The sequence below is a fragment of the Trichosurus vulpecula genome, chromosome 1, assembly GCF_011100635.1.
Source record: "Trichosurus vulpecula isolate mTriVul1 chromosome 1, mTriVul1.pri, whole genome shotgun sequence".
Lineage (NCBI taxonomy): Eukaryota > Metazoa > Chordata > Mammalia > Diprotodontia > Phalangeridae > Trichosurus > Trichosurus vulpecula.
Window position 1 is genome coordinate 527,705,002 of NC_050573.1, and position 16,506 is coordinate 527,721,507.

A 16,506-nucleotide genomic window follows, 5' to 3' on the forward strand; every position below is an offset into this window, starting at 1 on the left:
TTCTACAGCAACTGGTGGCCAGCCCTGAAGGTCAAAACCTTCATTTAGTTAAAGTAGTCCCTCCTGCTCCAGAGAGGCAGGGAAAGGGTTACAAGCCATGAGTTTTTCCACATGGGGTGAGAATAACTGCTCCCTGGTAGTGCCAGACACTGTCCAGTTATTCAGTGTGCCCTCAAGGCAGGGCAGTGGTATATGACTGGTGAATAAAAGTTTTCTCATCAGTTCTGGATCTGCCTTTAAGGGACACTGACAGCCCACAGGAGTTTTCTTAGCTCTGTTTCCTGGTCCTTCTCTCTAGGGGCCTTCCAGGAGCCCAGGTAATTCTAATCTTGCTGGTGCCCAGTGGCCAGGGAGGGTCACATACACATACACACACACACACACAGACACAGACACACACACACACACTCACACATTCACTTAGTTGCTGGAAATGAGGAAGTGACAACATTCAGGCTAGTGCTAGGATAGAAACCAACAGGCAACATATTGTTCTGTGGTTTTCAGACACCTGTCTGAAAAAATAAGCTGATACGATCCTAAATGAGCTAGGAGTTTTTCCTAGTAGCTCCAGAATAGGGGAGGAACAACTAGAACCACAATTACAAAAACAAAAACACACAACTCCCCCCCCCCAAAAAAAAACAAAAAAAACCCTTAATAACCATTCTTAATAGGTTGAGAGCTGACCTTGGTTCTTTGAGGAACTGACAGCAGCTCCAGAGGTCAAGAAGGCAGAGAATATAAAACAAATGAAAAGCAAATTCTTACTTAAAAAAAAAGACAACAACAAAGGATTAGAGCTGGAGTGCACCAAAGGAGCCTTAAAATGTGCAGGAGGTAATTCACAACCTTGCTTTTTTCAAAAGCTGTTTTGCTTTATTTGGAGACACACTAGCTTTTCCATGTACAAAGCTGAACAATTAAGAAAAAGGCACCTGGAAACACCAAAGACTCACTCATTTAGTGTGACATATAAAAAAAAAAAGGTTTTTAAAAAACCCTCTTGGACTCCTCCTCAAGTCCCAGGCAATTCTGGAAATGTTGTCTTTCTGCCTGGTTTAGCAAGGGAAGGCTGCATACTTTTTGCCTCTGTGGGATGGAAGCAGTTTCATAAGCTCCCATGATTGGGTGGTTACCAACCAACCTCAGGTCATGTTTCCCATACCATTATGTGGCCTTTGTTTGCTTGTTTGTTAAATTACCACTGGGATGGCCCATGCAGGGGAGGACCTGACCCACAACAGGGCCAAAATGATACCACCTTGGAATGACTTTCCATTTGTATTATCTCATGCCAGGAACAGAGCTTTCAAATGTTTTCTCTGCTAGAAACTGCCAAGTGCAAGTATTTTAGGAATGGATGGGGTTAGGGAGGGGAGAAAGGAATGTCAAAAGTGAGCACAGAGAAAATATTCATTATCAAAACACCAAGAGTGAACCAAGGTTGTCGTACCATGGAGAATCATGTGAACAGGCTTCTTCTCCTACAGAGGAGGTAGAAAGGAGAAAGCAGTAGGCTAGGAGTCCATCCTAATATTTCACACACAGCTCCATCCTCTTTTCACACTTCATCATTCCTACCTGGCCTTTAAGATGGAGAAATGGAAAGTTTTTAAATCTTTTGAAGTCTCAAAGGTGCCAAGCCACTGCACCAATGAAATATGCCTTCTCTTAAAAAGAAAAGAAAAAAAAAAAGAAAAGGAAAAGGCAGCTGCTTCTTGCAGTGGTATTACAAAAAGCAACAAAAAAACCTTCCAACTGAAATCCTACTATTCACAAGTGCTTAAAGTCGTCACTTATCAGAAATTGTTTTTAAACGAAACTTCAGCTCTGTTGTCGGAGTTGATTGTCTTCAAAAAAATAGACTTATTAACGTTCGCATCCATTCTACCCTGATAGAGAAATTTACCCACAGTTCACTGCACCAGCCACCCACCCAGATGTTGTGCTGGGTCACCCCAATGTTGGCGGGAGTTCCCACTGTGCTGTACGTAGCCTTTAGAGTGTCAGACGAATGAAGAGAAACCTGTAACTGGAGTCCGAGAACCTGGGGCCTGTTGTCCTGTTGGGGTGTACACACCCCCTGCACTCTGTGTGGTGATGACAGTCTGGAAGTAGGGTTCAGTCTCATTGGCTGCACACTCTTCATATCTGTATGCAGCAGGGTGCTTTACCCCCTTCGTCTGGCGCTTCCAGGAGTTATAGTAGGTAGGGTCGCTCATGTAATGGTTAACAAAGGAATGCTTCGGCAGTTCGTCTTCATAATCGGAGTCTGTGGCCTGTAGCAGGGGAAGAAAAATAGCTGTGAGCATCTGTGACATACAAGAAAGCAGCTGTTAGCATCTGGCTCATATCAGCCATGGAAAGGAGTACTATCCCATGTGCTTAGAGCCTGACAGAAATCAGGTAAGTAGGGCTTAAGGGAAATGGAATATCTTCTGCTGCTTCTTGCTTGGGTTTTCCTCCAAACATATGGTGTTTCTTGGTAAGGGGGCCCACAGATTCTTTGTGCATGCCACTCGTCTGCTCAAAGGCTTCCATTGGCACCCAAGGCCTTCTACAATCTGGATTCAACTTTATTTTTGACTTCTTTCGTACGTGCATTCTCTGCTCCAATCAAAGGGGATTTCTCATTGTCCCATTGGCGTGTTATGTTCATTTGTGCCCGTGAGCTTTTGCCAACAGTGACATATCCCTCCTCTCTCATGGCCATTATTTTCTATACCACCTCATACATTCTTACATCATTTATTGAGCATCTGCTACCTGCCAGGTGTTATACTACTAATTTGACACTTATCACCTGCTGTCTCATATTGCTGTTTATACATGTATGTCCTGTCTCACCAACCAGACTATAATAAACCTTTAAGGGATGAAACTATGCCTTTGCTTTTGTGAGAGCCCAGCACCTACCATAATCCTTATACTTGGTAAACAGTTACTGATATTGTTAGTGACAAGCATAACTATAACAATGACAGTAACAATAAACATCTCACATTTATATAATGCCTTTATTTTTAAGAAGCACTTTCTAAATAAAAGCCCTGTAGATAATTATCCCCATTTTACAGATCAATAAACCAAGGCACAGAAAGCATAGGCGAAGCTGGTGACCCATGACCACACAGCTAATAATAGAGTAATGATGTTTTGCTGTGTGTAGTTGGATGCTTATGATAGGAAGATCAGGGAGAAAGGGCAAATTCAGTTCAATTCAGCAAACATTCAGATTGTGTAACGGATAAAGTGCTGAATCTGTAGTCAGAAAGACTTGGATTTAAAATCCACCCCTGACTTTTACTGTGTATCCTTATACGAATCATTTTACCTCTCTGTGTCGCAGCTGCCTCATCTGGAACATGACGGGGTGTGACTAGATGGCCTTGGAGGTGCCTTCCATTGCTAAATCTATGATCCCATGAATAAACACCTACCAAGTACAAGGCAGCATCTAGGATACTGTGGATGAATAAGACACAGACTCTGTGTGTGAGGGCATTTATAGTCTAGTTGGACCAAGAAGACATCGCACACACACATAACTCTAACATATACTTAAAGATAAGTATACAGGAAGGGTAACACGGTGTGCTATTGGAGAGGGGAAGAAGAAGAGACCCTTCCTGTTAAAAGACAGATAAGGGAACAGTGGCAGCTAGCTGCCCACTGGGGTCAAAGCATGGGCCAAAGGGAGAGTCATTGCCCAATTGCATTTGAAAACACTGTGAGGCTGACTTAGCTCACTTCTTTCCATGTAAAGCAACAGACACCAAAGGCCTGCAATCTAAATGGATTTGAAAAAAAAATTATCTTTAAGCACAGGATCGTCAGCTGGGCAAGACCCAACATTCACATCCAGCCTACCTCTGCCTCTTCAGGCAAAATAAATTATTCCTGTGTACAATTCTTGGGAATCAAGTCAGGTTACCTCCTAAAATTCATTAGAACATTACTCCCTCCCCACCTCAACCTTCCCAAATGACTAAAGAAAATGGCAGAAGGAGGGAGGCCTATGTGGAAAGGTTATAAATAAATAAAATCAACGTTTAGTCTATTCGCTATAGGGTGTACAGAATTGGCCTCCCTCAGCTTTTATTTTTGCCTTTTCTGTTTTGCCATCCTTGAAATAGAAATTTTCTCAGTATCTAAATCATTTCTGAACACATCTGTATTTTCTAGAGTCCTTGAAGACCTGGTGGCTCCAGTCATGTACACCAAAGAAAAGGGACAGAGGAGCACATCGTCAATGGAAAGTCAAGTGCCACTAAGAGTGCAAATATGACTTTCTGAAGAGTTTAGCAGCTTGAATCAAACAACCATTGGCTCTACCCCAGGTCCAAGTCCACTCCAAATGGCTCAAACAATAATAGAGTAAGTGGAAGTTGAAAAGGACTTTTTGTGGTGGTGGTATTAGTCTTAGGATCCTCATCAGGGACCACATCCAAGTTCATTTTCCAGCTGTTCTTGTTCTGCCAAACAGTTTGGCCTGGAAGAAGTTACAGAAATTCATTGCCTGCTGGGGGACAAAGAGGGGAGCCAGGCTGGCAAGCCTTCATAAGGTACCAGGGTCATGGTCAAAAGATAATAGCTGTCCTTGTGTGAGTCCTCCTCTGCCCTCCCCACATGGCAGATGGTGACCCAAGAGGAGGGGTCATAGGAGGAATGGCCAGACTGCTGTTTGTGGGCCTTGGTCCCAGTAATCAGGCAAGCACTTTGAACCTGTTGTCTTTCCTGATAGAATGGAGTTCCTTAAAGGTAGAAGCTATTTTATTTTTGTCCACATATACCCAGTGCCTAGCATAGTGCTTCACACATAGTAAGCCTGTACTGAATGCTTGTTGATCGCCACATTGACTGCTGGTTTGCTGGGGCCTATGATAAGCTCCAAGGGCTCATGAAAACAAAACAGAAGCATTCATGCTCCCTTGGCATGTTAGAGAGATAAATCACCATTATCCTTAATATTGACATCTTTGTGGCTAGAAAAAACTGGAATGGACCAACTTAGGTGTTTTTAAAGTGACATACAAATTCCAAAAAAAGTAATTCTCCCCTTCCCTCCCTAATCCTACTTTAAGCTTTTGTAAAGTTTCTTTTCCCAGAATTTCAGAGTAAGATTGACCTTAAAAGTAGGTGCTTACTTTTCCAGTATAAGGAAAGATACTTTAGAATTGGGCAAGGGTCCATGTTGTCTCAATTTTCAAAAAAGGAAAGTGAATGGAGTCCGCAAACCATAGGCGAGTGAAATTGACTTAAATGCCTTGTAAAACTCTACAATATATTTCCACAGGGATGGTTAATGAATGTCTAGAAAAGACCCAGCAGTTCCAAACCAGCTTCACTTTGTATCACAGTACCTATCATTACACAGAAATTCATTGCTTGGGGTTCCTCCTCTGCTAAAATATAAATGCTCCTGGAAAGCAGAGCATTGAACTACTTCATGTTAAAGTATTCATGACTCATAAGAGTCACTCTGGGATGGAGAACACAAGGGTACGGGGGAGATGGAGGCACTATAGAAATAGAGGGTTAAGGAAGATAAACTTCACATACTTTTAAATTTTACCTTGTCCAGACGAGTACTCTGTATAAATGATCAAATCTGTTAGCCATAAGAAGGGTGAAAAGCATTCTCATTTTATAGGGAAGCCTTGGGCAAAGAAAGGTAATTTAACATGACCAACATCACATAGTGATTTAATGGGAAAATCAATGGGTTCTGGTTTATACAATAACACTGTCATAAACTTAAGGAGTTTAATATTTATGGAAACATAGAAGAAAATCATAGAATTGGAGTGAAATGGACATTAGAGATCAACTTAATTCAATGCCTTCATTTTATAGAGGAAATTGAAGCTCAGTGAGGTTAGGTCATATGTTTCTGTTTTCTCTGCCAAGAAGAATGAAGTTTGAACTGGAAAGGACAAATAAATAGCTAATAGGGAATTTATAACCCAGGCCTACGTGAATTACATTCAAGGATACTGGAAGAAATAGCATATCCGACTTTTGAGATACTGTCAGTCATCTTTGGAAAGTCACATAGAATAGGAAAGGTACTGCAGAATTGAGCAAGAGCCCATGTTGTTTCAATTTTCAAAAAAGCAAAGTAAATGGAGTCAGCAAACAACAGGCCAGAAAATTTAACTTTAATGTCTTGCAGATTTCTACAAGATATTATTAAAGGGGTGGCTAATGAATATCTAGAAAGGGAAGCAGTGATCACAAAGATCTGGAATGGCTTCATCAAAAATAAGGCATAAAGGATTAACTTCATTTACTTTTGCGACAGTGGTATTAGACTAGTAGGTCAGGGGAATGCTGTAGCTATAGTTTACCGAGATTTTAGCAAAATTTTTCATATTTGTTGAAAAGGTGGAAAGAATAAGCTAGAATATGGTATAGTTAGGTGAATTTGGTATTCAGTGAGTGTCAGGACCCAAAGAATTATCATTAATGATTCTACCTCAATTTGGAATGAGCTCTCTAGTAGGGTACCCCCCTCCCTCCCTCCCCCCCCTCTGAGATCTGGGTTTGGTCCTATGCTGGTTCTTTGAACTTTAAAAAAAACATGACCTGCATAAAGGAATAGCTGGCCTGTGTACATACATATATACATAATGTCACTATAAAGACAAAAACTTTGAAAGACTCAAGAATTCTGATCAACACTGATCATCCACAAGTCTAGGGGAATGATGGTGAAATGTGCTACTCACTTCCTGACAGAGAGGCAATGGATTTAGGGTGCAAAATGAGACATCTTTTAGACATGGCCAATGAGGGAATTTGTTTTGCTTAACTGCATATTTGTTGTGAACTTTGGATTCATATTTTTCTTTTCTTTTCCAATAAAAAAGGTAGGAAATAGAGAAAATAGATTTTAGTTCATTCATTTAAAAAATTAGAAATATTTAAATTTCTTTCCTTATGAAATAGTAAGCCTTCAGCACCTAAGAACATCTGTGGTACCTTTGAAAGTTAAACTTAGTGAATTCAATTCTAAAAGTAACACTACATTTTCCCAATAGCATACCAAACTGGGAAAACATCTTCACAACCTTTTCACTAGCCTGGACTTTAAATCCACACTGTTCCTCCCCATTATTTTTATTTACTTATTCAGAATTTATAAACCCACCTACTTCCCAGAAAACTTATGGTGGGTTACAAGTTAAAATGCAGTGCAAAATGAGGAATATTAGGGAGGAAACAGATCTCAGATCATCCATCTAAAGGGAGTGGTGAGAACAGATGCTCCCAGGCAGGCACTTGAGTTGAGCGGATTCCAGCTGGGCATTGAATGTAGCTTTAAGTTTCTGGCAACAAAGGCAAAAAGGAACACAAGTTTTGTTTTCTGACAAGGGAAAGCATACAAATTCATCTTCAGAGACAACATTTGTCCTGGAACTAAACTCAAGCAAGAATTTATCACTTGGGTCCTTGTATAAGGGACATTGAGTAACAAATTGGACAATATCTTCAACTAAGGTTTTACAAGATACAGGGACGCTGTTCAACAGGATAGCTTTTGTATCGATCCTCTATACAGGCAGAGGGCAAAGCACAAAATTGTAAGTCAGCAGAGACATTTCCTTTCCATTAAGACTCCTTGTTAATATTAGGAATCTAGGAGGCAAAAAGTGGACAGTTTTAGCTGATTCTACCCTGCTATCCTTTCATTCTCACCTCTGCAGGCATCTTAGGTGGCCTTCCCTAAGACTGGGAAACTGGCCTGCAGGAATAGGGTCCTCCAATGTGAGAGGATCTTGTAGGTGTAAAAATTTCCCAGCAAGTAGGTGGAGAGTGGGACTTGTAAACCCCTGGCTCAGAACTCTAGGATATCATCTAACCCAATGGCTTGCTAATAAAACTAATCATAGTTTCAATTAAGAACTAAGGCTCATGAGCCCTGGCTTCCTTTCTTTGTGAGTCATTGAGCAAGGTATTTAAAAAAAGCTATTCTCCTCAGTGCTACCCATTCTGTAGATTCCTTATGTGACATTATTATTTTTAATGGGGATATATTTTAGTGAGTCAGAATTATTGACAAAATGAAAATGCTGCAGGGTTGGCATTTTTTTCCTGCATGGTGTGAAGTAGCAATGTGTGTTTGTTACCTAGGAAACTGTAGAGGGATGGCATGTGATTGGCTCTGCCACCAGATTGGCTGTCAGAGTTTCTAAAGGTACACAGATGCCTGTGAAGCAACTAATAGAGAAAATGCCTGACAATTTTGGTACTTTATTGGCAAGATGAAAGCCTCAAACATTATTAGGGAATGAATTAGGTACCGTGGGTGCGTCTCGTCAGTTGGTATGGGAGGGAATTTGAAAACCATTTTGAATGTTGAAAAGGATTTTTCAAACTATGATTTGTGAGGTAATATTAATATAAATTCATAAGCAGCAGTGCTGAAAAACAGCATTTGTGGATGGAACTTATTATTTCTAACTACAGCAACATAAATAGATACAGCATGTGTTATGTGACACTTGGAGTACAATAGCCTGCAGCATGAGTCAGTGAGCACTCTGTGATCCTGGGACGGGATTCTTGGAATTATTACTTTGGGAATCATATCTCTGAGGATGGTTGAGAAAGGGAGAGAAACGATGGCACCACCATTTCTTCAGTGAAAAATTCCTACTCTAAAGAGCCCTTTCAACCAAAGTCCCCTTAGAGCTTCTCATTGCCATCTGTAGAGGAAGAATGATGTGGGGGTGGGGAAGGAGCCCCCTGCCTTTCCCCTTCCAGTAGCATTGTCCTTCTCGCCTCCCTCCTGAGCAGATGGTTATGTCAAAACATTAACTTGGGCCTAGGTCTAGCCTCCAGGTATGTTATAAATAGATCAGATCTTAGAAATTAGTTTTTGTCCTTGGCTGTCTTAATCTGGAAGCTGCCTCAAGACCTTTTGTTAGTAGGTGGGGTACAAATCTTAAACAAATATAAATTCATATCACTCATTGGATATTCCTAATGATGATGGTGACATCACCTAAGTAGTTTTGAGCTCTGATATTCAGTTGTTTCTTCTTCTTCTTCTTTTCTTTTTCTTCTTCCTTCCTTCCTTTCTCTTTCTTCTTCTGCTTCTGCTACTTCCTAGAGCGCTCTATCCTGCCCCATTGGAAGTGTAATGGCAACTCATTGAGCCAAATCTCATTGCTATTCATCATGGGAGCTTTGACCTTCTCTGTCTTCAACCTGTTCTGTTTTGTCTCTCTTTAGGTAGGTTAGTGGCTCCCTTTTCCCAAAGGCTCGCCATATTGATACAGGACTCAGTGCAGACACCTGATTGGCTTTGGCCACTGAAGCTCAAAGCTCCTGAGCTCAAGAGATCCACCAAGTCCAACCGACCCAGTAACATAGACAACAAGTGTTGTCACACTTGTTACAACAGTAACAAGAGATAATAACAACCCCACATACAATGCTTCGGTTTCTTCTTGTTGGGAAGAGCAGTGTGGCACGTGGAACCCACTTAGAAAATTTCAGTTCTGTTGAAAGGAATTTCTCTACATTTCAATATCTTTTTTTTCCATTTCTAACATTTTAGAGTTGAAGGTTAAAACAGGAAATCACTGCTCCATTATATGTATTGAGATCAACCAGAGACCGAAAGAGAACACAGGAAAGGTCATTATCAACGAAAGCCTCCGAGCTTTTGAAATAAACTTGCTGTAACTGGCCTGGATTCCTTTCCTCCTGAACTTTACGTAATGAAATATATAATTGTTCTTCAAGAAAACTTAAAAAGAAAAGTTTGGAGAAAACAAAGTTCGTCCTTTCCTAAGCACTGTGAGAACATAAACCAAAGGAGGATAAGAAGCAGAAAGAGAATAGATGAAAGACCTGAGGAGATTACAAAACAGAAGTGGTCAAAACTCTAACTGAACTTCACAGTATCTCAAGTGGCACTTCCAAGATGATCAAAAAGCCAGTGTCCCCACTGATACCTCTGTTGGGAGCCCATTAACACTTCCTGTCTAGAAGTCCCCCAAACAAGTCAACATCAAAGTCTGGATGCAGCAGGATTACATATCAAAGAACTCAAGAGAAAAGGAGATGTGGCACATTTTATCCACACAGAAAACCTCACGGTGCCCAGAAAACTTAGAATAACTCAAATACCTAGACACATCTCACATGCAGAAAGAGGTCCTACTAGATAATTCTGAAATAATGCTACCTAAATAACGACACCATTGTGTTATCATTACATATTATATTATAATAATTATACAAAAATAACAGTAAAAGGGCCCCACTAGATAATTCTGAGGGATGTTTTTCAAGAAAACACAGCTCCAAATCCATTACCTTGCAAAGTAGGATTAATCTGCCTTGCGCCTACCACCTAGTCACCCCTAGACATCTAGGTAGTGCAGCGAGTAGACCGTTAGACCTGGAGTCAGGGAGGCCCGAGTTCAAATCTGACCTTTGTGTGATGCTAAGCAAGTTACTTAACCTCTGTCTTTCTCTGTTTCCTCAACTGTAAAATGGGCACACTAATAGCCCCTACCTCCAAAGGTTGTTGCGAGGATCAATGATGTAATATTGTAAAGGGCAGAATGTCTGACGTAAATCAGGCACTTAATAGACATTTATTTTTTCCTTCCTTTCTTCCTGCCCCTATCCCAGCTCACAGCCACAAACACCACAGAGTTAAACAGAAGGGAAAGCTTATCAATCACACTGCTGGGATTACCAAATGGAGGAGGTACCGAAAGACGGAAAATAATGCAAAGGAGTAATTTTGCTTAGGGTAACTAATGAGGGCCAACAGCACGGTACCAGAGAGTCCAAAATCTAGTGTTAGGTACAGAAATGCTTTGGGTAAAAACTGGTTTCCTCCTTTACTTTCTGCTGCCGCTGCGATGTTTGCTTCACTGTTTCCTTCCTAGAGAAGTACAGTGAGGCTTCTGTAGCATTTCACTTGACAACCTTCAGTTTGAGACACAAGCAAAGCCTTTGGCCCCTCCTGAAGGTCTAATACAGCTCTTGGCCATGATGATAGACAGTGCACTCAGTGTAAATAGAACTGGCGGAAAAAGCAAAGGGTGGTGATCTGGGAATATCATGTACTGTCCCAACTAACCTGGAGTTCATAACCTGAATAAACAACTCTTTCAAAGAAGTCATTGGACTTAACCCTTGGGTTCAATCAGCCCTGGATAAAGAAAAGTTCAAAGGTGGAGCTATTCTAAGACTAAATATTGATTTAGAGTATGAGTGTTAGGGGGTGGAATATCCCGAGCATGTATCATATTGGGCACCTGCCTTCCAGGCCAGTAGTCCTGAGAGAAAAACTTTGAACATGCTGTTTCAAGAATCTGGCTAGCAGCTGCTGTGGGGGTGTAAAACCAACAACAACTGGCTCACAGAATGCTGCAAGCCCAGGTTATTTTGATCTGCTTTACTAAGGAAAGAAACATTAAGGGGTTAACAATCTCACTTTAATCTAGCATACAAATACCATTCACTTAGTTCAGGGGAAAAAGTCAGCACCCTGAACTTCAGAGCAAATACAAACAAACTGCAAACATACATTTACAAACAGACCAAATACAATTCACAGTTACCAATATCTGAGTTTAGCCAGGGAGCTCGACAATGGCTGGCTCAGAGTCACGCATCACTACTGCTGCAGCTCAGAGCTCTGAAAAAAGAAAGTCAACCTCTGGTTTTATATATCTTGTTCAGGGTCAAAGGTGAGTCACACATGCAACTCATCCACATGACCTAAAATTGTCACAATAATGCAACTTAAACCCACGTGGTCTAAAAGCCTCTGAGTTACAAACATGTCACACAAACTCATGTAAACTAGGCTTTCCCTTGAGGCAAGGAGGTCACCAAAGACTCCTAATTTAGTCAAGCAAACAAAGGCCAAACTCTTCAAGGGCACTTGGTTGAACACGTGCTAAGAGCCCATCGTGATCCCCAATACACATGCTGACCTGCTAACCAGAGTAGTCTTAACTCTAAGAGTTCCTTCATCTGAAAAACAGGCATACTCTGAGGATCAAAAGAGATTATGAATAGTGATTTTTTTTAATAACTGGAGGTTGCCATAGGAATGTGAATCATTTTTATGTATTAATAGGATTTAGAAGTGGACAGTATCTTAGCAATCACCTTGTCTAACCCCCTTGTTTTTCAAATCAGGAAACCAAGGCCCAGGGAAGGTAAGTGGTGACCTGAGGTCATAAAGGTGGTAGAGCCAGTTTTGAATCTTGGTCTTTTGATTCTAAAGCCAGGGCCCTGTTCACTACCTCACCATTCTTTCACTGCATTCATCCTAAGAAATTCTACATTCATTTTAGATTTCATTCATTCAACAAATATCTGTTACCACACTGTGCTAGGCAGTATGGGAGATAAAAAAATATAAAGACCATATTTTCCTCCTTCAAGAAACATAGTTTAAGTATGGCCAAGGAAGGACCCTTTCCACTGCTAACATTTTATGAATTTATGAGAATACACAAATACAGGGTGTCGCTAAAGTCTTAGTATAGTTTTAAGCTTTAGTAGCTCAAAACTACTAATACTTTTGGGAGACCTTTTGGGAGACAACTCCTTGAGGAGAGGGGCTCTCCTTATTCTCTTTGTATCCCTGGAGCCTAGAACTGTGCCTTGCACACAGTAGGTCCTTAATAAGTGCTTGATGAAATGAATGAATCATAAATGAATGCAAAGGAGCACGTAGTAAGTGTCATGAAAGTAATATAAACAAAATGCTACAGAATTTCAGAAGATGAAGAGTTCTCCATAGGATTAGGAGGGTTGGAGGTCAAGGAAGTCTTCTTATTAGAGGGGCTGGCATTAAGCCTTTGAAAACGCTTTCAATAAGCACCCTCTTCTCTTCTCCCTTTATGCTATTTTACTTCAGCTCCCATAGATTCAATTATAATCATTATGCAGATGATTTTTAGATCTATTAATCCATCCCTAACCTTTCTTCTTATCTTGTGTCTTGTATCTCCAAATGTCTATTGGACATCTCAAACTGGGTTTTGCATGGACATCTTAAACTCAATATGTCTGAGACTGAACTAATTATCTTTGTCCCCAAACCCTGCCCTCTTCTTACTTTCTTATTACTGTCAAGGATACCACCATCCTCTCAACCTGTGTATCATCTGTGAACCCTCACTCTCTCTTACTCCTACCCTCCAATTCAATCTGTTTGCAAGTCCTGCTAATTCTACCTTTGCAGCATCTCCCATATATGTTTCTCTTTCTCTCTTGTGACACTGCCACCACCGTGGTACAGCCCTTTGCCTCATTCCTGGACTACTGCAAAAATTTCTCATTCATCTCCCTTCCTCAAGTCTTTTCTCACTCCAGGCTACCCTCCACTCAGCTATCAAAATAATCTTCTTAAGGGGGGCGGAGCCAAGATGGCGGCTGGAAAGCAGGGACCAGCCTGAGCTCCCTGCCGAGCCCCTCCAAAAACCTATAAAAAATGGCTCTGAACCAATTCTAGAACGGCAGAACCCACAGAACAGCAGAGGGAAGCAGGGCTCCAGCCCAGGACAGCCTGGATGGTCTCTGGGTGAGGTCTATTCCACACGGAGCTGGGAGCTGGGAACGGAGTGGAGCAGAGCCCAGCCTGAGCGACTTGGACCATCCAGACCAGAAGCCGGGCGGAGGGGGCCCTAGCGCCCTGATTCAGTGAGCTGCAGCAGTTATGAGACTTCTCAACCCACAAACACCAAAGACTGCTGAGAAGGTTAGTGGGAAAAGCTGCGGGAGTGGAAGGAGTTCGCGGTTCAGCTTCCAGCCCCTGGGGCAGCGGAGGTGGGGCAGCTACGGCTGCTGCTGCTTCCGGCTCCAGGCCCACCTGGTGGGAGGAATTAAGTGGCGGATCAGAGCAGGGGTGCACAGCCTGCCGAAGATCTGAGCCCAGTTCGGGTTGGGGGTCCTTGGGGAAGGAGCAGTGCTGGTGCGGCAGAGCTGGCACCTCCCCCCCAAACGTGGAACATAGAACTCTGTAGTCTACAAGCAGTCATACCCCACTGAAAAACTCAAAGGTCAAGTTAGTTGGCTGGGATTATGGCCAGGCAGCGAAAACGCACCGAGATTCAGTCTCAGACTCTGCATTCTTTCTTTGCTGACAAAGAAGACCAAAACATACAGACAGAAGAAATTAATAAAGTCAAAGAGCCTACAACAGAAACCTCCAAGAAAAACATGAACTGGTCCCAGGCCATGGAAGAGCTCAAAAAGGATTTGGAAAAGCAACTTAGAGAAGTAGAGGAAAAATTGGGAAGAGAAATGAGAAGGATGCAAGAAAACCATGAAAAACAGGTCAATGACTTGCTAAAGGAGACCCAAAAAAATACTGAAAAATACACTGAAGAAAACAACACCTTAAAAAACAGATTAACTCAAATGGCAAAAGAGCTCCAAAAAGCCAATGAGGAGAAGAATGCCTTGAAAGGCAGAATTAGCCAAATGGAAAAGGAGGTCCAAAAGACCACTGAAGAAAATACTACTTTAAAAATTAGATTGGAGCAAGTGGAAGCTAGTGACTTTATGAGAAACCAGGATATTATAAAACAGAACCAAAGAAATGAAAAAATGGAAGACAATGTGAAATATCTCCTTGGAAAAACCACTGACCTGGAAAATAGATCCAGGAGAGATAATTTAAAAATAATTGGACTACCTGAAAGCCATGATCAAAAAAAGAGCCTAGATATCATCTTTCAAGAAATGATCAAGGAGAACTGCCCTGATATTCTAGAGCCACGGGGCAAAATAGAAATTGAAAGAATCCATCGATCGCCTCCTCAAATAGATCCAAAAAAGAAATCTCCTAGGAATATTGTCGCCAAATTCCAGAGCTCCCAGAACAAGGAGAAAATACTGCAAGCAGCCAGAAAGAAACAATTTGATTATTGTGGAAACCCAATCAGAATAACCCAGGATCTGGCAGCTTCTACATTAAGAGATCGAAGGGCTTGGAATGCGATATTCCAGAGGTCAATAGAGCTAGGATTAAAACCTCGAATCACCTACCCAGCAAAACTGAGTATCATGCTCCAAGGCAAAATATGGATTTTCAATAAAATAGAGGACTTTCAAGCTTTCTCAGTGAAACGACCAGAACTGAATAGAAAATTTGACTTTCAAACATAAGAATCAAGAGAAGCATGAAAAGGTAATCAAGAAACAGAAATTGCAAGGGACTTACTAAAGGTGAACTGTTTTGTTTACATTCCTACATGGAAAGAGGACATGGATGATTCATGAGACCTCAGTATTAGGGTAGCTGAAGGGAATATGCATATATATATATGTTTATGTATATATATAAGTGAATGTGTATGTATGTATATATCTATGTGTATATATATGTGTGACACAGGGTAAGTTGAAGATGAAGGGAAGATATGTAAAGGAAATAAAATGAAATTAAGGGATGAGAGAGCATCGTACTGAGAGAGGGAGATGGGGAGAGATGGAGTGGGGTGGATTGTCTCTCATAGGGGTGGCAAGAGGAAGGAGTTCTGTGGGAGGAGGGGAGAGGGCAGGTGAGGGGGGAATGAGTGAACCTTGCGCTCACCGGATTTGGCCTGAGGAGGGAATACCATACATACCCAGTTGTGTATCTTACCCCACAGGAAAGAAGAGGGAGGAAGAAAAAAAAAATAAAAGGGGGGGGGATGATGGAGGGGAGGGCAGATGGGGGTGAAGGTAATCAAAAACAAACACTTTGGAAAGGGGACAGGGTCAAGGGAGAAAATTCAATAAAGCAGGATGGATTGGGAAGGAGCAAAATGTAGTTAGTCTTTCACAACGTGAGTATTATGGAAGGGTTATACATAATGATACACATGTGGCCTAGGTTGAATTGCTCGACTTCTTGGGGAGGTTGGGTGGGAAGGGAGGAGGGGAGAGAATTTGGAACTCAAAGTTTTAAATCAGATGTTCAAAAACAAACAAAGAAAGTTTTTGCATGCAATTAAAAAATAAGATACACAGGCAATGGGGCGTAGAAATTTATCTTGCCCTACAAGAAAGGAAGGTAAAAGGAGATGAGAGGGGAGGGGGGTGATAGAGGGGAGGGCTGACTGGGGAACAGGGCAACCAGAATATACGCCATCTTGGAGTGGGGGGGGAGGGTGGAAATGGGGAGAAAATTTGTAATTCAAACTTGTGAAAATCAATGCTGAAAACTAAATATGACAAATAAATAAATTTAAATTAAAAAAAAATCTTCTTAAAGCTCAGGTCTGAACTGACCTTTTATATATCACCCTCTTATTCAATAAGCTCCCTATTATCTCTAGGATCATCTACATAATCATCTGTTTGGATTTTAAAGACCTTTATAATCTGACCCCTTCTTACTTTTCCAATCTTCTTATACCTTGATCCCCTTGATATGCTCTAACATCCAGAGATATTGACCTCTTTGCTGTTCCTTGACTAAGACAACTCCCAGCTCTGTGCACTTTTACTCCTTCTTCACCTCTG

At 41.4% G+C, this 16,506-nt stretch overlaps 1 protein-coding gene across 2 annotated transcripts in view; it reads right to left on the bottom strand.

The window, feature by feature from the left end:
- Positions 1–939: 939 nt before the first annotated feature.
- SDK1 (sidekick cell adhesion molecule 1) overlaps positions 940–16,506 on the bottom strand; it is a 1,168,267-nt gene continuing 1,152,700 nt past the window's right edge. For both annotated transcript variants that reach the window (XM_036741470.1, XM_036741469.1), the window contains one exon: positions 940–2,282. In XM_036741470.1, coding sequence (XP_036597365.1) covers positions 2,010–2,282 — 273 coding nt within the window. In that variant the 3' untranslated portion in view covers positions 940–2,009. The remainder of the gene's footprint in view (positions 2,283–16,506) is intronic.